This window comes from Miniopterus natalensis, chromosome 12, assembly GCF_054644295.1.
Source record: "Miniopterus natalensis isolate mMinNat1 chromosome 12, mMinNat1.hap1, whole genome shotgun sequence".
NCBI lineage: Eukaryota > Metazoa > Chordata > Mammalia > Chiroptera > Miniopteridae > Miniopterus > Miniopterus natalensis.
The window spans coordinates 71,511,401-71,534,872 of NC_142092.1; the positions used below are offsets into that span (position 1 = coordinate 71,511,401).

The 23,472-nt window shown below is 51.6% G+C and overlaps 1 protein-coding gene across 5 annotated transcripts in view; it reads left to right on the plus strand.

The window, feature by feature from the left end:
* RAPGEF1 (Rap guanine nucleotide exchange factor 1) overlaps nt 1–23,472 on the plus strand; it is a 122,316-nt gene that overhangs the window by 62,957 nt on the left and 35,887 nt on the right. For 4 of the 5 annotated variants that reach the window (XM_087822999.1, XM_087822998.1, XM_016196599.2 and 1 more), the window contains 8 exons: nt 847–1,025; nt 5,515–5,671; nt 11,528–11,616; nt 12,231–12,383; nt 12,854–12,977; nt 13,364–13,547; nt 14,827–15,324; nt 20,609–20,811. In XM_087822999.1, the coding sequence (XP_087679125.1) occupies nt 847–1,025; nt 5,515–5,671; nt 11,528–11,616; nt 12,231–12,383; nt 12,854–12,977; nt 13,364–13,547; nt 14,827–15,324; nt 20,609–20,811 (1,587 nt within the window). Of the gene's footprint in view, nt 1–846; nt 1,026–5,514; nt 5,672–11,527; nt 11,617–12,230; nt 12,384–12,853; nt 12,978–13,363; nt 13,548–14,826; nt 15,325–20,608; nt 20,812–22,333; nt 22,493–23,472 lie in introns of all 5 variants that reach the window. The other variant, XM_087823001.1, reaches the window with a different exon arrangement.

A 23,472-nucleotide genomic window follows, 5' to 3' on the forward strand; every position in this document is an offset into this window, starting at 1 on the left:
AGAAAGGAACTAGGGGGTGCGTACCCACTGACTGTGTACTGCAGGTACCCACAGTCAGGAGAAAGGATCGGGCATGGGACTCTGACTCCCGGCAGGCCCAGGGCTCTGTCTTCTCTTCTCTTAGGTGGACTTTCCTCAGGAGCAGGAGCAGTGGGGCCAGAAATGCCTCCAGCACTCCATGCTCAAGCAGCAATGGAATCATGGCCGTCTGCTCTGTTTCTTCACCTCCCCACCCCGAGCGTCTGCCCCCCCTCACCCAGAACATCTCCCCTTCCTCACCTGGGGTCCCCAGGTCCTTTGGGAGGGCCTGTCACTTCTTTGAGAGGGGCTGCGTCTTTGGGTTGAGTGTAGGAATGGAGTGAGGAGTCCTGGGAGAACGGTTGTGAGCCCAGTGCCTCTGACCGGCCTTACACAGTCCCTGGTGTCTTTGAAAGGCCTGGGTCTCTTCGTTTGGTTTACTGGATAGATACGTACCATGGGACTTAGCTGTCAGTTCTCTAAGCTTCCTGCAGCCATCAGCAAATTAGTCCTCACTACATTTAATGAGATTAGTGATGCTGTCTCAGTGGGAGAGGAGGGGACCCCCGGCCACATCAGTCTCCGTTCCAGGAGGGAACGTGGGAGTCTCCACGGCCTGCCTGGGCCCAAGTCCCCTTCTTCCTCCCAGCCTGGCCTCTATAGCCTGATGCTGTCCTTGGAACGTTAATTTTGCTTGGCTGCTGCAGCAAGAAGCCTTTTCCATTCGCATCAATCTCAAGATAGTTGATAGGAAAGTTTATTTTATTTTTTCAAAATAGCTCCCTTTAATCTCTCTCCTCCCTCCTTATGCTTAACATTTCCTTTCAGAACCTGAGCTGGCTGGAAGAGAAAGAGAAGGAGGTTGTCAGTGCCTTGCGCTACTTTAAGACCATTGTGGATAAAATGGCCATTGATAAGAAGGTCTTGGAGATGCTTCCAGGGTCGGCCAGCAAGGTGCTGGAGGCCATCTTACCGCTGGTGCAGAGTGACCCTCGCATTCAGCACAGGTGAGTTGCTCTGAAGTCCCTGGCTGTGTCCCAGCAATGGAGGCCTAGAGGCATCTTGGTTTGAGGGCATTTCAAATTCAAGGTTTCTAGGAACAGTGAAGAAGGTCAGGGGGGAAAGGAGCCCTCTCCTCACCCCCATGGATATCCCTTGATCTCTCCCGAGGTTGAGGTAATTGTCACTCAGGAGACCTCTCGCTGGGGAAGAGCTCTGCCATCACTGGGAACATATAGTCCCTGTGCAAGTCTGTGGTCGTTCCCTGGCATTAGCTCACTGGTAATAATCATGTGAATTTGGACACATTTCTCCTGCACCCTAGGTTAACCATAGTGTGTTATGACATGAAATCCTGTCAACATCCGGCCTGTTAGAGACCTCGGCTGCTTAGGTGATTAGGACAAAAGAGGCAGAGAAGAGCCTCATCAGAGCACGATTAGCAAAACGTTGAGCTGTGTCAGCTAGGAGCTCCCAAATGGCACTGCAGTCACTGGGAGCCAGGTGTGGGAGTTGAAACAGTCTGGTCCCAGGAAGCCTGTGTGGGGTGATGCTTTTATTGCTAGAGTGCATTTCCCTCTGCGGGGTTAGCCAGCAGCTTGACCCCATATTTGTTGTGAGCACAGAAAGAAAAGCCATAGTAAATGTAATCTTAAGTGAAAGGCCAGCAGGAGCTTTTCTTGAGAGGCTGTCGGATGTCTGCTGCTGTGCTTTTCTTTCTGGTACCTGTTCAGAGGAGTGTATCTGTCTCAGTTCCTCGAGACGGTGCAGTGTGCACGGAGCCCCACGAGGCTGTGCTCTCATGAACTGCTCCCAGAACCTGGGAAGGAGTGCAGTTTCCTTTCTCTGAGGGGCAAAGCTAACAACGTATTTTCAAGAAGCTCTGTGTCCTGGGCTTCCACCTGGAGTGTCCGCTGGCCCTTAGATTGTGGTCTTTTGGACAGAAGCTCACTGAAGCTAGCCGCTGGGGTAGATACAATGTTCGGACAGATTTGCCCTGCAACTGTACTCACTTTCTGTGCCATGCTCCTGTCATATAGGAAAAGCCTCAGAGGAAGTGACTCCCCCCAGTGCCCTGCCCAGTGCTTGTGTACTGGTCTTAAGAGCCCTGATACCAAGCTCTGTGCTTTTTTTTTTTAATTTTTTTTTTTTTAATATATCTTTATTGATTTCAGAGGGAGGAAAGGAGAGGGAGAGAGAGAGATAGAAACATCAATGATGAGAGAGTTATTGATCGAGCCCACAACCCGGGCATGTGCCCTGACCTGGAATCGAACCCTGATCGCCTGGATCCAAGTTCCATGCTCAACCGCTGAGCCACGCCTGGCCGGGTGCTCTGTGCTTTCTGATAGTGAGCCAGTGCCCAGCTCCAAGAAGGGCCCAGTCTGCCCTCCTCTGGGAATGGGGCTAGCATGATGCTGCGGTTGGAAGTGTGGGTGGCTTTTTATAGCACGCTCTCATGTACCTCCTCTCGTGTGATGCTCCCTACTGTGGAAGGGTTAAAATCTGGTTGAAAAAATAAACTCCCTCACCTATGATAAAGTGCGTATTGTACAGCCCAAGTAGAAGCTCTGTTAGAATTTGAAGGAGGGAGGGTTGCCGTGGTCCCATTAAATTTCCTGGAGGAGGAGGTCCTGGAGCCCGACCTGAAGGAAGGGTAGGAATTGGGTTGGCAGTGGGGGAGTGGGGGCAGGTGAACGAGAAGAGCAAAGGACCTGGGGCCAGCGGCCAAGTGTACTCCCGGGTGGGAGACTCGGCAGTCACTAAGCAGAATGACCCTGCTGGGGCTTCTCCCTGGGGAACAGTGGGAGCCGAGGGTGAGTCACATCATGCTGTATGGTCAGGTCCAGGACAGTTACCTTAGCTAATCCTGTAACTTACGGTGCTGACAGTGTTGCCTCTGGGATTGCTGCTTGCTGGAGTGTTAGCCAGCACCTCTGCATGAGAAATTACTGTCTAGACACGCAAGCCCTGGAAGAATCAGGCACTATGGTGATGATTTGGGGTATTTTTTGTCCATGGGGAGGTTTTATAATTATTTTATAGTTTATAATTTATTTAACGTCCACAGCAGTTCCCTGGAGGGGAAAGGAGGAATGCCTGGCTGTGGCCATAAGGGATGGGATTTTCCCGGTAGTCCTTTGGCTATTACTGTGTAAGGAGCTTCCTCCTGAAGTTCTTCTGGAGGATCAGTGTTTTTACTGCTCTCCCTGAGGTGACTGAGAATGCTTTCTCAGATGCTGCTTTTAGATTCCTCTATTGTCTCGTTCCTCCCAGTGCAGTTTATATGCTGAGGAGGAGTTTTCCTCCCTCTGCTCAGAGCCTCCTCTGTGGGCTGGCTCTTCCCTCTGTCCCCTAAGTTCCCAGGATGGTGGGGGGCCAACCTTTGAACAGGCAGCTGGCTGTCGGGTGTGAGTGCAGGATGGAGGGTTCCCCTGCACAGTGGAACCTGAGGCCTCGGAACAGGATCATGCTCGCCTGCCATGGAGAGGGCTTTGCTCCATTTCAAAAACAGGCAAGCTACTGGTCCACTGGACTGCATTTCCTTTCTTAATGTCTTAGCCCTTCACACAGGGATCTCTGCTTCCCTGCTACTGTGCAGGGGGGACACAGTTGCCAGCTCTTTAGGTGCTTTCGGGAAATGTTACCTTTCCAGGCAGAGGGAAATCAAGTATTATATTGCAGTGTCCCCCTCCCCCTTTTCACCCATGTACTGCCAGTAGGGGGGCCCTGGTGGAGTCCCAGGACACAGCGGTGGCAGGCGGCAGTCTGTTTAGAGACTCAGCTGGCCTGCCCGGAAGTCCCTCCCCTCCCCTCCCCGCTCCAGTGAGCCAGCCCAGGAAGGACTGTTTCACCCTCTCATCCCCTTTCCTAAGAGAGTTGGTCCAACACCAAATACCTTTCATTCGTGTTACCCTCGAAGCTGCCAGGCTGGCTTTCTTGGGCTCCTTGGTAGACCTGTAGTTCCTGATGGGCTGCGGGAGTCGGCCCGCGCTCCGTCTGGCTGCTGTTCTGCTGGAACACGCACAGAGGAGTGACTGGAGCCGCAGCAATCCCAGGCCTGGCAACGGCTCCCTCTTCACCTGGCTCGGAAGAGCTTCGCATTACAGCGGTGTGTGCTTCAGGTTTTTATTTAAATGGCTTTGTTTTTTGAACCTGTTTTAATCATATCTAACAACATTTTTTTTTTTCCCTCAAAATTTTTTTTTTTGCTCCTAAACATCTACCTTATTTTTTCTTTTTTGTTTTGTTTTGTTTTTAACTTTTTGAGAAGAGGGGACAGCCCACAAATTTTCTATATTCTTGCTTTTCTGTTGTTATATGTAATATTTAAAGTGGAAAAATAGCCCAGCCAGGCGTGGCTCAGTGGTTGAGCATCAACCTAGGATCCAGGTGATTGGGATTTGATTCCCAGTCAGGGCAAATGCCCAGGTTGCAGGCTCGATCCCCAGTCAGGGGCATGCAGGAGGCAGCCGATCAATGACTCTCTCATCATTGATGTTTCTATCTATCTCTCTCCTTTCCTTTCTCTAAAATCAATAAAGATACATTTAAAAAAATAAAGTGGAAAAATAGCCCAGCCGGTGTGGCTCAGTGGTGAGCGTTGACCATGAACCTGGAGGTTGAGGCTCGATCCCCAGTCAGGGCACAGGCCCAGCTGCAGGCTCAACCCCCAGTAGGGGGCGTGCAGGAGGCAGCCCATCTAGGCTCTCTCATTGCTGTTTCTATCTCACTCTCCCTCTTCCTTTCTCTCTAAAATCAATAAAAACATATTTAAAAAAGAAAAATAATATTTTCCATAATTCTTAGGGGAAATTATCGTCAGTTATTTTTTAAAATATGTGGAAGGTGTAGAAATTCTTTACTTTGCCCTCCACTCTACAGTTGTTGAGGCAGCCAAAGTCTTGGGGCTTCCGTCCCCCGCAGGTCCCCTCACCTCAGATTTGTCTTTTTTGAAATAGCCTTTGCAAGCTGTTCCTCTGCCATCGCAGCCATGGTGGTGCAGGGGAACTCTAGTCAGTCGTAGATCTGCTTTCACTCATGTTTAAAGGCTGTTTCTCTAAAGGGTCCTGCCTGTTCAAGTCCCACAAACCTTTGGGATCCTTGTGACACACCCGACCTGAAGTTCAGTCTAATTCCAGACAAGGCAGCAGACGGGTGTGGCGCCTTGACCGGCAGCTCGGAGTGGGGGAGGCAGGGCTCTCCTAGAGGGGCATTGTCTGAATCTTGTGGAGGATGTGAAGGTTGAAAAAGCATGTTAACGATCGCGAAGGACTTTTTATGTTATATTTGGGAAATGAAAATATATATAGCAGACTAGACTCTAACACTCCACACAGTTTTTGTTGGCTGGAGGAGATGGGTTCAGGGAGGAAAAGTTTGTCAAGGGAGGTGTGGATTGTACACTGAGAAACAGGTTCAGTGCTAAGAGCTGTCTTACAGGGATCTCATGCTTTAGATTTTTCATATTTTTAAAATACCTTCTCTTCCCTCTAGCTCAGCCCTCTCATCCTGCTATAGCCGAGTGTACCAAAGTCTCGCCAACCTCATTCGCTGGTCTGACCAAGTGATGCTAGAAGGTGTGAACTCAGAAGATAAAGAGATGGTGACAACGGTGAAGGGGGTCATCAAGGCTGTGCTGGATGGAGTGAAGGTATGCAGGCGTGAGGTGGTCCTGGTCAGGGACTTGGAGCAGCCTCCTGCTGGGTGTTCATCACAGAAGAACTCATTCCAAAGCCTCGTGGGTTAGAGTGGCTGTCTCCCAGGTCCCTGGTGTCGGTGTGCTCTGGTAGCTGTGTCATTCTCTCGTACAAGTGGCTCTTCCAGCAGTACAAGCCTTTGGAGTACTTACCTCCATAGTCGGAAAAGTTGCCAGAGCCGTCAGCCTTCACTAAGCATTGTATTAAATCCAGCGAGTCCTTATGGTAAAGCTGTGGCTGAGCGTGCTTGCCAGCCAGACAAAAATGCAACGGGAAGGGCTTCGCATTGACTTGTAGCAGGACTCCCAGCATGTCAACTGCTACCTTTTCACATTCTAAAAACTTCTGGGATCCTTGGTAGAAAAGCAGGATAGAGATGAGTAAGAAATGAAACTGTCTACATTTGAAGTCCATGATGTGGTCTATGAATCTACTTCTCAGGAAAGTCAGATACAGCGTCATAGGACATTTTGAATCCTAGTGAAGGCCATAGGGGTCTGGAATTATTGAGAAAATACGTCCTAGTAGACGAGGAAGGCAGAATGTAGTAGGGTGAGGGCCTGTAGGTCAGGACTAGGGCTGTGCGCAGTGGGAGTGGAGACCCTGCTGTTATGTGAGGCCGTATAATGTAGTGGAAAGAGGGCTGGCCTTGCGGCCCGGTGAGGTTTGAATCCCAGGTTCACCACTTACTAGTCTATGGACTTGAGCAGTTTACTCAAGTGTTGGCACCTTAGTCAACTCGCCTGTAAATTGGGTATGACAGTGGCACCGTGTATCGTAGTGTTGTAGGAGGGTTACATTAGTTAATGTGCGCAAAGCTCTTGGGCGTTGCCTGCCACATATTCAGCACCCAGACCTCAGCTACTGCTGATTAAGTAAGTGCACGATGTATGCCTGAGCAGGTCTCTTGGCTTGGAAAACGCTGTGTCTTCCTTACTAGGCCTTTCAGCCCAAAATTACAGCTGAGGTACTTAAACCAGGTCCGACAGGATCCCTTCCCCACTCGGCCATGCCTTCAGGGTTCTGAAGGCAACCTGTTGGGTTAACATTCCGCAGAAGCTCTGGATAGTACAGTGAGGACCCCCAGCGGGTAAAAACTTCAGGGGGAAGGCTAAGAAGGCATTGCTTAAACCAATTGCTCCAGCATGAACTGAGGTAGCGGAGGAAGACGGTGCCCCCCACCTCTGGCACTGTGCAGGACTGCTCTGTCTGCTGGGGACTTCATGGAGCTCACTTAGAGGGAGTCTTAACTAGATTACATCAAAGTTACTTATGATAGCTCCCAGGTTTTCTTCATTTCCAAAAATTATTAGATCCTACATTATATGTTTGGCCAGTGAGACTCAAGGGTGCAGCCAGGGTGGCTGCTATGTGAGACCTTCCGTCACACTCCAGATTCTGGAGCTCGGTCACATGTATCATCCCATCCATCTTCCCAGCAGCCCTCTGAAGCCAGCAGGGCACAGTGAGACCTGACCTGGGTCACACTCCTCAGCGGAGTTCAGAGTTCTGGCTCACACACCCCTGTCCTTCCTGCCCAGGCTTCTGGAAATGCTGTTACTGAAAATTATTATTTTTCAGGTGACATTGTTAAGGTTTCCTTCTTCCAAATTGATTATGATGAAATGTTCAAAACAAGTCAGAACGTCCAAAATAGAGAGTTTCATTGTGACATTCCCAAGGAGATTCTCTTTTGTGGAATCACTGAAACACCACTGTATTGGTTGATAGAACAATTTCTCTGATTTTTCATATTGACCTGGATGAGAGGGAGGGAGGGGTACTTTTCAGTGTCTGAAAGCAAATAACTTCTCCACAGTTGTTTAAAAATATTTTAGCCAGAACAGATATTCTCTAGGTGAGGGGCTCTGTAAGTTCAGTTTTGTTTCATTTATCCAAGAAACATTTATCACGAACCCCCTGTGTGCCAGGTAGTGTGATAGAGTTGGGACTATAGTGACAAGCAAAACCCAGAGTCCCTGACCTGATGGAGCTTACAATATAAAGGGGGAAAGAACAGCAAACAAACACTTGCAGTTCTGTCATTCTAACCAGGACTGGTGCTGTAGGAAGAAATGGCCTGTGGTGGTACCTGGGTGTACAGATGAGCTTCATTTTTCAGGATGGTCAGAGACACTTCCCCCAGGAAGAGACAGACAGACTAAAAGCCTGCAACATGAGCAGGAATTGGCCTTTGTTGCTGGAAGCTTTTTGTAGTTAAGTGTCAGTAAAGGCAGCAGGGACCATCGAGACTATAATGTTGACATTCATCACTAAGGTCTAATAGTAACAGAGCTAACACTTACTACCCACTCCTGCTCATAATGACTCTCCAAAGTAGTCACTATCGCCCCTTCACGGGGGTGGAAACTGAGACTCAGGCAGACCAGCCGTCAGTGGCAGGGTCGAGATTCACACACAGGCCAACTGGACCCCAAACCCTGTGCACTCACCTTCACCCTCAGCCACCCCACAGGAGGGAGGGCCATGGTCAGCCCGAGAGATTCACGCGCTCCCTCCTCCAAGTCAGCTGGCTGCCAGCCTCTCTCGAGGTCCCCTTCAGACTTAGGACTCCTTTCATAAGCCCATGTCCTAGTTTTGTGCCTGCCTCAGTGGGCTGGGAGGCGTGGGACTGCCGGAAATAGAGTACCTTCGTGAGGATGTGCCCTGCCCCTGAGAGGAGAGATGGCACCTTCCTTTAGACTGACTCACCATCTTTCCCGTAACTCATTCAGTTAAATGGAATTTTTTTGAAGGGTTGAAGTGTTTTAAAAACAGGATTACTTTGCTTTTGTCCCTGAATGGGTAGTGCCATTTATTATTTAACCTCCCCACAAACACCACTTGTTAGCCCTGTAACCTTGGGCAAGTTACTTCTCTGAGTTTCAAGTCTGTTTTTAAGTGTTTATCCTGAAGATTTGAAGAGAGATTCAGATAACATATATAAAGTACCTGGTAAGTGGTAGGTGCCCAGCAGACGGTGGGTAAGTCCTGTTAACTGTAGAAAAGTTCATTTCTAGAACAGCTCACGTTTACCAGCTTCACAGGTTGTGGCTCTTTTCCACAGTTTCTTAAATCCCAGGTTATAGTAAAAGATAAACCTGTTATCTCATCTGCCCCAGGCAGTGATACCTGTGGCAGCCTGAGGCTCAGAGATGATAGTGACTCTCCCAGGAAGGAATTTAAAGGGCTTCACTTTCCCATTTCTCTAGGAACCCCTCTAGGACACACACCCCAGTTGGGGCCTGGCTGCTGTGGGACCGACCTCCTCGAGGTCAAACAGATACCCCAGATTGTCCTTTTGAAACCAGCACCCCAGCTCTTCCTAACTTTACCATTTAAATGTCAGCTTTTCTTCTGATCTCAGATGTACAACTTCATACCCATTGCCCTGGGCTCTCTGCCCTATCCTCCTCACAGACTTTCAGGAGTCGCCTCCTCAGGCCTGAGCCTCTTTCTCTGACCTCCAGCACCTCCCTTCACACGCTCATTTTTCTTTCTTTTTAAAGCCTCATACTGACAACCTTGGGGCAAACTTCGGAGTATCTGCAGTTCTATCACTACCCAAAATTGGGCTGTGTACCAGATTTACTTGTAGAACAGGAATATTTAGAAAGAAATGCTCTCCTGACTGAATCAGTTAGGATTAGGTTTGACTGCAAGAAAATCTAAAATATACTGGCTTTTGAAATAATTTTATTTTTCTTTCATATCTCAGAAGCCCAGAGATAGGCCATTATGGCTAATATGATGACAGTTTCACAAAACAGTCAGGGCATGGTCTTCTCCCCTTGCCTTCCTGCCACTCTTAGCACATGGATTCCACCTCATGGTCTGTAATGGCTGCTGCATCTCACCCATTAGGACTGCATTCCAGCCAGCAAGGAGAGAGAGAGGGGAGGTTGTGCCCTCTCCATTTAAGGGTGCTTCCTCACAGGCCTCACAGAACTTTCACTTAAAACTTTATGGGCCAGACCTTAGACGCATTCCCAGCTAAAATTTTATTCATAAGGAAGGACTGATATTGTAGGGCACCTCACTGTCTGCCACACTGGCATATCTAATAAGCCACCTCTTTTTATTCCTCTTTCAGCCTATCTTTAAACAGGTATTTAAAAGGTACTTTTCCAAATTCCTTGTGGCTTTTGAAGACTGTGTTTCAATGAACTGGCAGGTCTCTGGTTCTCGTTTTTGGCAAATGTCATGGCCATCAGCACACTTCTCCCTGGGCTCTGGTCCACGGCCTCCAGCTCTGGGGACACAATCTGGTACCGGCTCAGTCTTGCCTCACCTGTGCTTCAGGAGGACTGAAAAGTTGGATGTCCCTCTAGGGAACCTGCCTTCCATGGGAGAAGCCGGGCTCTCCCCAGGTTACCAGTGGGAGCTCTGAATGGAATTAGGGTGTTGGCAGGTAGCCATGTACATGCACATCCAAGGGTTCTCCTCTGTGAAGGTGAAGGTCAATTGAAACTAAAGGCCTCTGGCTGGTCTCCTTGGGCCCAGAACCTGGGCAGTGGATGCAGAAAGCTACCCCCTCTCACCCTGTTCCCGCTCAGGCCAGCAAATGGGGGAAACGCAGAGCTGCTGCATCACCACAACCATGGCGTCGTCTTGCACTGTGGGTGCATGCTCGCACATGTGTGCCTGTCGTTCCAGGAAGATGACATTCCAATTATATTTGCTCGTGATTTAATGAAGAATTAGTGGCATTTTTTCCTGCGTCAGCAGTTACATATACGCAGACATCTCTCTCTTCCCATTGCCCTGCTCATAAAGTGCGACCGTGAAGTGTCCAAGGAACTGTGGTCTGGCCTCTGACCCCCCCGATGCCATCCGCGATGCTCTTCTGTGTGGCCTAGTGACCACCTTTTACGATAGGCTCCTTTCCCGTCGTCCTCCAGGCCCTGGGCTGCAGCCTTCATTCCACTTGCCAGCTCTTCTCATTACGTAGCCTCTCATCTCTCCATCCTGCCTGCAGTCCCCAGCTAGGGAGCTGTTTCTTACATAAAGCTGTTCAGAAAAGGGAAGTGGACACAAAAGAGTACATACTGTATGGTTCCATTTATGTCAAGTTCTAAACAAAAGCGATATAAGAAGTAAAAGTTAAAAAGCGGTTGGAGTCAGGCAGATTGACTGGAGAGGTTGGTGGAAATGTTCTATATTTTCTGAGTGGTTCTTACCAGGTAAAATGCATTCCAGTTGAAAACAAGTAGACCCTGATGTCACCTCTTCCTCCCTCCCCCCCTTTCTATTTTAAAAAGTATTTTTAATGTCATTTCTTTGCTAGGCGGTATGCCCTTAACTTTCTGTCCATTGACAAAGATCCTAACCAGTCATGTCACCCATACCCAGCTCACTTTGCAAAACCACCTTCCCAAAGCCAGAGGTGTGGTCATTAGTAGGCAGCTTCATAGTATAAAACAGCTTTAGAGAACTAAAGAATAGTTCTTCCCCCCTCCGCCCCCAAGCTGACTGGAATCTGTTCTGCCAGGGGAATTTCTTTCTGTGATGAACCTAGTCATTGTGAGACAATGGGGTTTGTCATTTCCCCTTCCAAGAGGAAGTACCTTGATGCATTTGAAAACTTCTCAACATGCTCTGAAGGTATTTTTGGAGCTTAGGGGACATTTGAGGAAGTCATGCAGATTACCTGCGTCAAAGAATACTTGGCATTTATGGCATGCAGGAGTCCGCAGGCAGAAAGATGAGACTCAGCCGTGGAGGTCAGGCAGCTGGCCCACCTGGCTGTACAGATGCAGCAGTGGGGAGCTGTCCTCAGGCCTTACTGCTTTTCTCCTCTGTGGGTGTAGGAGCTGGTCAGACTTACCATCGAGAAACAGGGGCATCCGTCTCCAACCAGCCCAGTGAAACCCAGGTCCCCAGCTTGCAAACCCGATGGGTAAGTGCTGACAAAACCCTCTAGTCACTGTGGTCATGTTGGGTCCACACTCGAGTGGGAGCCGGATCCGGCCACCCATGTCAGGTAGGCTGTTTGAGGCCCACATTCCTCTTTCAATGAGTCTGGTAAGTGCCTGTATTACTTTGAAGTGTGTACAGCTCACACATGCCCTGAAGTATTTCCTGGTCTCCAGGTTCATGGCCAACAGGACTCTTTCTAAGGATAGTGTGTGTGCACCCAGGGCCCACACCTTGTGTTTCCCCACCACCTTCCTTTCCTAACTGGAAAGAACTTTGAAGTTTTTTGGGGTTTTGGGGATTTGGCTTTATCTTCTACAAGCCCCTAGTACAGACATAAAACAAGTTTGGAGCCTTTTAGACAGCCTTTAGGTCATCTAGTTGAAGGATTCCTTCTAAAGACCAGGAAACTAAGATGCAGAGTCAGGGGACTTGGCTAGGCATCTCTGTTTTATTGGTGATCAAACCAGACTTGCAAGCCCACCTTGACCATGGGGTGTCCCAAGTCATCTCCCTGCCCTTGTCACATCCCAGCCCTCTTTGGACTTGTGTGTGCTCTGTAACCTTCTGTAACCCCAAGTTCTTTGCAATTCTCAGCCAGTCTGAGCTCCCCCTGACAGATCGAGAGATGGAGATTCTGAACAAGACAACCAGCATGTCACAGTCGACTGAACTGCTCCCAGACTCTACTGATGAAGAGGTCGCGCCCCCCAAGCCCCCCTTACCGGGCATTCGAGTGGTTGATAATAGGTAACTATTATCAACTATTATCTGTTTTTCTAGCACCTTCCTCTATTTATGACCTAATTTCATGAATGGATGGGTAGAGTGAGTTGAAAAGACGGTGCCATTAGGGTAAGAACTTGGAGCCCAGTTCCTTGCTTTTTAGAAACCTTGGAAGTTCCACCTTCCTCAGCCGGGACCCTCTGGAGGATGGGGACACAGCCCCAGCGCCTGCCCTTGCCCACACTCCCAGAACTCCCAACCGCTTGCCTTTTACCAAGCAAAAATTGGTCCAGTTTCTTACGAAGGAACAGAGAGGGTCTTTCTGGTCATAGTTTTCCCAGCAGGTCTGATAGGTTTGTTTTGGCAGAAGAGGGTAGGACAGGAGCGGAAAGTGTGGAGGTGGGCCTGTGTAGTGATGAGTAGTGCTCCCTGTGTCTGTCTGAAGAGTTTTGTTTGGATGGTTTGGTTTGATGGGATTTCTTGATTTGCTTCAGTCCCCCACCAGCACTGCCTCCGAAGAAAAGGCAGTCGGCTCCGTCCCCGACCCGCGTGGCCGTCGTGGCCCCCATGAGTCGAGCCACCAGTGGCTCCAGTTTGCCTGTTGGAATTAATAGGCAGGTAATGCAGCCCATTGGGAAAGGCGAGGAAGGCTCTGGGTTTGGGAATGTGACTCCTTCTATCCCCTTCCTTAGTCACCACACAGGCTCTCTCAGGGTTGAAGCTTCCCTGCTGGACTCAAGAGAAGTCATCCCGTGGGGGTGGGGCAGGGTGGGGCTCCAAAGACCTCTGCACGCAGCCCCAGGGCCCTCTAGCCACACTCTCCAGCATTCCTGGAGGCTTCTTTCTGGAAGCCACAGATAGTGGCGTGGTATTGCTGACATCACAGATGGGCCTTTCCCACCGGTGGCATTTTCTTCTCCAAGTAAACATTCCAGTTCCCTCCCCCCTGCTCTCGGCCATCATTTCTCAGAAGTGACTCGGTTGTTTTTATTTTTCCATGCGAGGATTTTGACGGAGACTGTTATGCCCAGAGGCGCCTTTCGGGAGGCAGCCACTCCTATGGCGGAGAGTCGCCCCGCCTGTCCCCCTGCAGCAGCATCGGCAAGCTCAGCAGGTCGGATGAGCAGCTGTCCTCTCTGGACAGGGACAGCGGGCAGTGCTCCCGGAACACAAGCTGTGAAACACTAGGTGAGCTGCAGGCGTCATCACTTCTGTCTCATCATCTGGTGGCTTCTTTGGGATCAAAGGGTGACTCCAGTCATCCAAAACCTGGGCCTCAGTTTCCTCACCTGCACAGTGAGGATACCGAAGCCTGTCTCTGGAGGAGGTTGGAAGCTGAGATGAAGTAATGATGTGAAACCACAGGGGAGATGCTCCAGTGGTAGCTGCTACTACGGCTATTGTGTCACTGTGTAACTTGACTCCCTTTGCCAGAATTGAGCCATCTGTGCTCAGAGCGGTGAGTGCAGGGAGCCCCTGACAGCTTCTGAGGGAGGAGGAGGCAGCTGAGTGGCACATGCTGCCCCACCCCCACCCCACCCCCGTCATTGCTGAGCGCCTGCGACGTGGGCTGGAGGTGAGGGCTAGTCTGAAAGGCAGTTTGGTGTGAGGCTGAAAGAGCATCAGGCTGCTTGTGTCCATGAACTGAATGTCTCACTTCTGAGGGTTCACCTTCAGAGCATAATTGGAAATTGGTAGCAAGGTTGCTATCCAGGGACATTGATCTCAGCAGTATTAGGACCAGTGATAACTGGAAATATCTGATTACTCAGGGCTAGGAAATCAGGCAAACTATGATACAACCACTTGGTGGAATGATATATAGCTATTAAAAGTCAATTGTGATCTATTAATCAGAGGACAAAATCCTAGACCACTTACATAGTACTTCCTCTGCTCAGTTAACAAATGAAGAATTCTGGGAGGGGAAATAGACTTTTTAAGAAAATACATCAAATTGTAAACAGATTATAGCTAGATTACAGCACTGTGGATGGTTTTTTATATCATTTTTTGCCACATTTTCTACAATGATCATGCATTTCCTTTTTTTTAAATGCTCATCCAAGGATATGTTTATTGATTTGAGGGAGAGGAAAAGAAACATTAGTCAGTTCCTCCTGTTTGTGCCCCGACTAGGGATAGAACCCACAACTTTTTGGTGTACGGATGACGCTCCAAGCACCTGAGCCCCCCGGCCAACACGATTTTCTTTTTCACTAAGAAGTTTTAAAAATATAGTAAAGTGCAAAGAATTAGGATAACAGAGCCACATTCCCGTCTTTTGCAGTTACAAGCAGGGAGGAGAGTGGAGAAGATAAAATAAAGCGTGGGCCTGTCTAGATGGGACGGGAGACACGTTTTTGTCCCGCTGTCGTGAACAGAATTGGGCAAAAGCAGGGGACAGGGTCCTTTCTTTCTGTGGGGTCTGGTGGCTGACGGTGTGTCTTTCCTTTTGTGAACACAGATCATTATGACCCTGACTACGAATTCCTTCAGCAAGACCTCTCGAACGCAGACCAGATACCTCAGCAAGTGGCCTGTAACCTTAGCCCGTTGCCGGAGTCCTTGGGAGAGTCTGGGTCTCCGCTCCTCGGCCATCCTTTCCAGCTGCCTCTTGGCAGCTGCCCCCAGCCAGACGGGCCCTTAGCCCCAGGGCGGCAGACAGACCTGCCGCCTGCTCTCCCGGAGAAGAAGCGCAGGAGCGCAGCCTCCCAGACCTCGGACAGCTCTGGCTGCAGGGTGTCCTATGAGCGGCACCCCTCCCAATACGACAACATCTCCGAGGACGACCTGCAGAACCCAGCCTTGGCCCAGCCCGCCCCCTTCCCTCTTGCTGCTATCCTCCCCTTCCAGCAAGGAGGCTCCTCAGCCTCTGTCGAATTTGTGGGGGACTTCACTGCTCCTGGACCAGCGGGCGACCCAGAAAGACCACCGCCCCTGCCAGAGAAGAAAAATAAGCACAGTAAGCTTTGCTGAGCCATTGGGATGCACGGGTTATGACCCATGGTGGTGGTGTGTTTTATGTAAGCTTTAGACCAGAATCCAACCAGTGGGCTTGTAAGTTCATAAAGATAGCAGCACAGGTACCCATGGGCACTTCCGGGAGCCTTGTTTTGTCAATACCAGTGATTGTTTTTAAAGCCTGAGAGGCTGACCACTCCTATGGCCTTGGTAAAATCTCAGCCTGGTCTCCACAGATCCCGGGGTTTGGCCTCTTGTAGATGGCAGCCAGTTGACCTTCTGGCCTGAGCACATGGTGACAGAGAAACAAGTGTCGTGGCATTCAGGGCACCATTATGGCAAGATGTGGGTGAAGTAGGAAGGACGTGTGAGTTCCCGGAAAGGTCCCCAACCCCAGAGGGGCTCTCGGGGGCCCTCGAGGTGTGCCAGGAGGCTGCCCGGAGATCCTCGACACCCTCATCTTCCCAGGCACCGAAATGTCACATGATGATGGGGAATCTGAAATGGTCTGAGGAATGCCTCTTGGACTAGTTGTTATATTGTGTGATGTCACTGGGGCCAGGGATGGAACTGAGATTTTGGTCATATTTTGAATATTTCCAACTGTGTATTTGCCGTCAAACTCCTAAGTAGAATTCTGCTGGACATTGTTTTTTCTGCTGGCTCCCCACCTGCTCCACGTTGCCTCTCTCTGACCCCTTCCCACTTCGCAGGCATGGCTCTACTTCGTTTTCCTTTGGCAGCCTGCTGTCACCATTTAGATATGTGTGTGGCCACGTCAGCCCCACAGCCATGGTTCTCTGGCCTCAGGTGAAGCATCCAGCAGACAGCTTCTGCATTCCAAGTTCCCCAAGGAGAGCATTGATTGGCTCTGCCTAGGGTGGGCCCCCCTCAAACAAGAGGAGACCTGGCCAGGTTAGCCACAGTGGGATTGACCCAGGGGCCATCTAGGTGGGCTGTGGAAGGAGGCAGCCACCAAGGATGGAGTATGTTCCCCAGCTTGTGTAATAGCCTGAGTGGTATGGTTCCCTGGCTGGAGGGAGAGAGCTGTCTCTGTAAGGCTAGTGATGTCATGTAAGTTGGCTCATTAGAAAGCAGGGCACTCGGGAGGGAGCTGCAAATGGCAACACCAGGAGCATGTCCTCCTGCACCTTCCTCTGCATGGCAAGTGTTTCAGAGCCATGGGCCTCCCCACCCCAGACTTGAGCAACATATTGTTTTTTGGGCTCACACCCTCCCCTCCCCTCCCCTCCCCTCCCCCAGAGCTCAGGGCAGGATTGCATCTGTGCAAACCACAAACCAAGGAGCCAGGACCACCGTTTCTGGCTTCTGGCTTCAGGACAGGTGTGGGTGGCAGTCCTGCAGGGCTGGAGAGAAGGGAAAGGAAGGGAGAGGTAGCCGTTGTTTCCTTAGAATAAGCAAATCTCCAGCGGGGGAGATGGTTTACATTAACTTGGGCTGCCTTTGTCTCCATCCATCAACACCTGTAGTGCTTGTGCCTGCAAGCCTTTCAAACCTGCTGAGAGCACGGGGTGTTGTATGCCCTGGGCCAAAGCTTCACACGCCCTGCATACTGGTCCTTACTGCTCCCTGGCTGGAGGGTGTCACTAGCTCCTGTTTTATAGAAAAAGCAACTAGAGCTCAAAGGAACTGAGCCTTGCCCAAGATCAAGAGCTGGGCTGCAGAGCAGGCCTGTGTCCCCATCTCAGTGCCCTGCCTCCCACACTGAGTAGGAAGGGAGTGCCCCTCCTCGCTGAGACCCTGTCCAGGTGGTGAGCCCATGCAGCAGGTAGCCTTTTCTGTGCCCTGTGAAAGGACCCCAAACGTGACTCTCTGAGGCTTGGTCCTAACCTGGGGCTAATGCTTCACTTCCCGAGGGGATCCTTGGCAAGCTCCAGCCTGTGACCCTGTGGAAACTCCTCGCAGTTGCTGAGGGAGAGAAGGAAACGGTTGTCCTTAAGTTTGTCACGCAAGAGCCACCCACGCGCAGCGTGGTGTCATAGCCTCATTCTTCAGGGACTGATGCCCTGAGGGTCCCTAGCCCCTCTGGGTGAGGTCAGCCCCACAAGGCCCTTGTGTCAGACAAGCTTCCCATCTTGTCTGCCCACAGTCGCGGGTGCCTCCGGAGCGCCAGCCTGCCCGGCTTCCCAGGGAAGCCGGCTACTCTGTCTTGGCACCCTTCCACCAAGCCGCCTTTGAAACAGACTGGCCCAGCTCATTTCTAGAAAGCTAGGGACATTAGCAGGTCTCTGTGCTCGGTTAGCAGGTCTTGACCAGGACTCCACAGTAGGAGGTCGCGTCTTACTGAAACGGCCCTTGTTGTCAGGCGAAGGTGGGGTGGTCAGTCTTCTTAGGGAGCAGTGAGCAGGAGTTTGGGATCACCTTCATAGACCCCAGTGGTGTCAGCAGTGTTATGGAACAGGCATGGTGGGCTTGAGGGGACTGTGAGCGCCACTCAGCAGCAGCCTCAGCCAATCTTACCAGGGGGCAGGGGGCATCTGTGCCTGCCCACCTTTTACAGCCAAGCTTCATTCCATGCTTGTTGGAGCCAAGGCATTCTTATTGATCCTTTTGATAAAGAGGGTGACTTTGAGCCCCCTCCTTCAGTGATGGGTGCCAGAGATACAGCCTGGAGAGGCATTTCCTGTCTACTGACCCCAGGTGACACAGAAGAGCAAGGTCATCTTGCTGCCTTTGTAACTGCTTTCCTCAGCCCAGTGCCTCTGTCCTTTCATTTGCTGACTGGTTTGGGTCTCTGATTAAGCCCCCAACTTTATAGTTGTTTGAAAATACAAAATTAAGCCCTGCAGAATTGTCCTTGCCACTTCTTGGTATCTGAATCTTAGCTCCACCCAGCAGGTACTCATGGCACTTGTGCCATGACCCATTGGGAAACCATCCACTCAGGATGGATCTCTGCCACCCCTGTGCCTACCACACATGCACTTAGGTTTTTGTGGGTTTTTAAAAAATATATCTTTATTGATTTCAGAGAGAGGAAAGGAGAGGGAGAGAGAGAGGTAGAAACATCAATGATGAGAGAGTCATTGATGGAGCCCGCAACCCGGGCATGTGCCCTGACCGGAAATCGAACCCCGATCGCCTGGATCCCAGGTAGACGCTCAACCACTGAGCCACGCCCTACCGGGCGCACTTAGGTTTTTTTGCTTCAAAACCCGGGGCCCTTTTCTTTCCAGCTCTCACCGTCACTGTAACTCCCCCATAGTGTGTGTAGCAGCTCTGCAGGTGAATTTATTAGCTCGTTCCTAACTCGGGCAAGGGGGCATAACAGTGCCTCTCCCTCCAGATGTTGGTGCACACGTGTGTAGGGATATTTCAACACCGGGCGCTTCCTCAGCTACCTGGACAAGGGGAAAGGTGCTGCAGGACTTTAAGCGTGCCTTGACCTAGACTTTGTCGTGGGTATGTCAAGTGCAGGACCCAGTTCAGAGGTGGATGTGGATGGGAGCAAGGGCTTCTCCTCCAACCCAGCCTTCACAGCTTCATGAGTACGCCAGGTGTCACAGTTGCTTCTCCCAGAACCCTCTGGAGTCTTCAGAAGGGCCCAGCTCTGTAGGTGGGGTTCAGATCACTAACCACGAGTCAGGAATACAGTGTACACAGGTATCCCTCGTGAATCCTGAGGGCTCCGCACCTGCCTCCAGAAAAGGTGCCTACGAGGAAGAGGTCACTGAGACATGGCAGCCGAGGTCTCCGCTGTTGTCTGCTTGGGGATCGCTTTGTGGGTGCTGCCACACTGTGCAGGCAAGAGAGCCTGTACCTGGATGCAGGCAGCTCCACCAAGAGGCAGCAGCGTGGCATTGGATGGCAGCGGTGGCAAGGGCTGGGGTTTCCCAGAGGATTTTTGGGGGTGGGAGGAACATGTATCTGACCCTGAACCCTTCCCTACCTGTACCCTTCCGAGGACGCTCTCTAGCCTCGCAGCGGGAGGAAGGATGGCGATGCTGTATTTCCTACACACCCAGTGGGTGCTCTACAGGCCCCCACAGCTTAGCCTGGGAGGTGCTGAGGTGCATATGTTCCGTTTGTGCCTTTATTCTTCAAATACTTGCAGACTCCTACTGTGTGTCAGCCACTAACGATACAGTAGTGGACAGGACGTTGTGTCCCTGCCCTCCTGCAGCTCCGACTCGAGTGAGAGGCAGTAAATCCAGTGGCACCTGCTTTGAAAATATACCCTGAACCACATCTCTCTCAGCACCTCCACCCCCCACTGGCACCTTTCACCTGAGCAGCCTCAGCAGCCCCAGATGGTCTTCATAAGACAAAGCAGCTACAGTCACACCCTGTGGACCCTCTGTGGGTTCCTGCCCGTTGACACAGCCCTGCCCGACCTGGTGATCAGCTCATCTCCCTCACTGTCCTCTGGACAGTATGCTTTGCTCGCCTGGAATCCTGGCCTCTCGGGCTTCTGCCTGGCCTGTAGCCTCCATGGGAAGGGCTCCTCACCATCCTCACATAGCTCATCCACACTCTAGACAAGCACCCACTGCCACCTACTGCTGTTGTCCACGTCTGCTGTCTTCTGGAGTGAGAGTGAGCCCCTGTGGGCAGAGGATTTGTTTTGCTAGCTTCTCTGAAACCCCAGCACCTCGGTCAGTGCCTAACACATAGTAGGTGCTCAATAAAAACCTGGCGAATGAGAAAAGACAAGGTGGGGCTCCTGTGTGTGTGAGGCTGCAGAAAGTTGCATTAAGGCGGAGCCTGAGCCACAAAGGAGGGTAAGAGTCAGCTCAGAGGGTGGGGGAAGCACAATGGGAACAGCCATGCACACAGCCATGAGGGTGTTCCTGGAACTGCAAGAAGACAGCAGAGCTAGGCTGAGGGTGGACAGCTGTGCTGCCCCATGAGCCCCACACAGTCTGTGCCCCTCGAGTGCCTAGAAACCCCAAGGGCTTTGCAGCAAGGGAGCCAAGTGCCCCAATGTGCTTTTAGAAATAGACTATTTCTTACAGTGGGTCCAGGTTCACAGCAGCCCTGAGCGGAAATTACAGAGTTCCCATATATCCCTGCCCTCCCCCCCCATGCTCAGCCTGTCTGCTGTCACCTCTCCACCAGGACGGCCCATAGGTGAACCTGCACTGACATGTCATTGTCGCCCAGACCCACGGCTACAGGGCTCCCTCTTGGTGTTGGATACGTGTGCCCACCATTGTAGTGTCCCACAGAGTGGTCTCTGCCCTGGCTGCTGGGAGATGGGGGGTCCTCCCACAGATCGGTCCCCAGTGACAGAACCAGGGGCTGCCCCACTCTCTGTCCCACAGTGCTGGCGTACATGCAGCTGCTCGAGGACTACTCAGAGCCGCAGCCGTCCGTGTTCTACCAGATGCCGCAGAATGAGCACGTCTACCAGCAGAAGAACAAGCTCCTCATGGAGGTGTATGGCTTCAACGACTCCTTCAGCAGCACTGAGGGCATGCAGGAGCTGGCGCCGCCCCCCGCCCTGCCTCCCAAGCAGCGGCAGCTGGTAAGCGGCCCCTCCTTGGTCCTCTCTCTGCTGCTGCCACAGTGACCAGAGCTTCCATCCCGATAGGCCTCTAGGAACAAGAACCTGCTCCTCGGGGGCAGGCTTAACCCACTCTCCTTCCAGGCTGGGGCCCTGGGCTGGTGCGGGATGCCCCATCTCCCCCGTGGGGCTCTCACATCCCCTGAGCAGCTCTAGTGCAGCCTGTCTCCTGCTCTGCCATCTCCCCACCCTGGGGAGGGGGTGCCGATCTTTCCCGAGCAGCCCGTGCAGCTGGGACTGGCTTATACCCAGAATACTGGCTTTCTTTACTGACAGCCTCTTGCATTTTTTTCTCTCTTCTTTGGCTCCAATATAGACCTCCCAGAAAGAAGGGACTCAATCAGCGCACAGGGCAGGGTCTGTGGAGGGCCATCTGTGGACTACTTTTTTTACACAATGGGCCTAACTATACAGAGTGGCATACTCCCATGCTGGCCAAGGATGCCCAGTGTAAACAAGCTCTACTGAAGCAGGGTGGCTTTAAACAGCCATGCTGTGCGTCAGGCATAGCAGCTGCCTCTAAGGAGCACCCGGGAAGGGCCCCACGGAGGTCATGAAGCTTGGCCTGCACGGGACAGGCTGTCCTGGGAGGCCCTGGGCCAGGCAGGAGAGCGCGTCGTGCCTGCCGTGCGCCTCCAAACCTGTTTCTCTCTGCTGCCAGTGTGTTAGCCAGGTGCGCTCTGGCCAGGTGTTAGAACCCAAGCATCCCGCCCAGCCATGCTGTTCAGGAAGAACTCACCCCACGCGGGGTTCTTGTCTTTTTCAGAGCTGCATCTGCTGTTTTGCCCATATGCCAGCCAGTGTGGCTAGCTGGGCTATCCTTTATCAACCGCAAGAGACCTGAAGGTGCTGCCCTGACTTTTCTGGGAGGCATCTGCCAACTGTAGGACAGAGGTCCCGGGGTTACTCCTTGCAGCCACCTGGGGCTTGGCAGTTCTATGCTTGGGGCTTGAGCCCATACCCAGCCCTAGAAGTCCCCGAGCCTTCCTACATTCAGTGGGCTCAGGGGCGGACCAGACAGAACCACAGCTAGCCTTTTGGGAGACAGCATTTCTAGTAGAGAAAAGGCCAAGCTCAGAGTTTGGAGTCCTGAGTTCCAGTCCTGCTACTAACTAGTCATGTCTCACAAGTTGTGCTCAGAGTCTCAGTTCTTCACTGTCCTGCCCACCGCTTGAATGCCTGGATATGGATGTAAATTACTCTGAAAATGCCTGAGAAAGGGATTTTTCTCCACAGAAACTAAATGCCTTCCCCGGGGACCCACCACTTCCAGTAGACACAATTTGTGTGAGGTTCAGATCTACCGTAAGGAAGTGAAGGAGGGTGCCCGCCTGCCCAGGTAGCCTTGGCGAGTGCTTCTGATCCCTGCGCTGAGCCAGGACGTCCGAGCAGTTAGGTCGCTGCCAACTTAGCCTTTGTGCATACGTGCCTGACCGTTCTCTGCTTTCTCCCTCCTTCCCGCCTTCTCTCACCCTCTGTCCAGCAGGCCTCTTACGCTGCTTCTTCCTTCTCCTCTGTCTCCTACTGTGTCCAGCAAACTAAAGTGGCCTTCACCCCCGAGGACAGCAGTGCCACTCAGGGCATCAGTGTGTCCGTCTCTAACTCCTTTCTCAGCCGGCACGGCAACTTATCTGTGCCCTCGGTGAGTCGCTCCCTGCCGCTCTTTACTTGGAAACTGGTTAATGTGACTTTACATTTGTAGCCTGTGCCTCCCAATGTGTATGCTGCTGCCCATCGCTGACTTTGCCCTTCTGCAGATCCCTGTACCAGAGGGGACAGGGTATGCGGGGCGGCTGTCTGTGCTGGAGGACAGTGTGAAGCGGTCGGGATGGGGAAGTGGTAGCGGCCACACTTGCGGCATTATCGCTCAGGCATAGACTGCAGAGATGTTTCAGCCTCTTTATTGTAATCTCCCCTTAGGCCCACCCTTCACGAGCTCTATGGTAAAAGGAAATATTCCTCACAAAGGAAGCAGAGCCAAGGAGAGCAGCTCTCCTAGGGCATGAGAGAGTTTGAGTTGGAGACTGTATCAGTTAGCTTTTGCTGTGTAACAAACCACCCCAAAACTTAGTGGCTTCAAGCAACAGTAACCATTTCTCATTGCTTAGGACACAGGCCAGTAGCATGACGGTGCTGATCTGGCCCAGGCTGACTTTGGCTGGACTTGCTAACATCCCTGGAGCCTCAGCCGGGACAGCTGGGCTGATCTGGCCGCAGTCCACATGATCCACCAGTCTCCAGCAGGCCAGCCTGGGCTTGTTCACAGGGCAGCTGGCAGGGTTCCCAGGAAACAAATGGAAGCGTGCAAGGTATCTTAAGACCTAGCTCAGAATTGGCACTCAGTCACTTCCATTGCGTTCTCTGTTCAGTCACGAGGCCGGCCGCCCAGGTTCCAGGAATGGGGAAGTAGGTCTGCCTCTCAGTGGGAGCAGCTGGCAGAGGGAATGTTTGCAGACATTTTTGTAAATAGCACCCTCCTGAAACTTAGGGGACACTAGCTCTTTAGGAGGCACAGTGTCTTTAGGAGGCACAGTGTTGGTCTGTTGTCTTTCGCTGGAATCTGCATCTGTCCACAAACCTAAGCAGCCACTGGAAGTTCCCCTTAATCCATCCAGGTGAAGA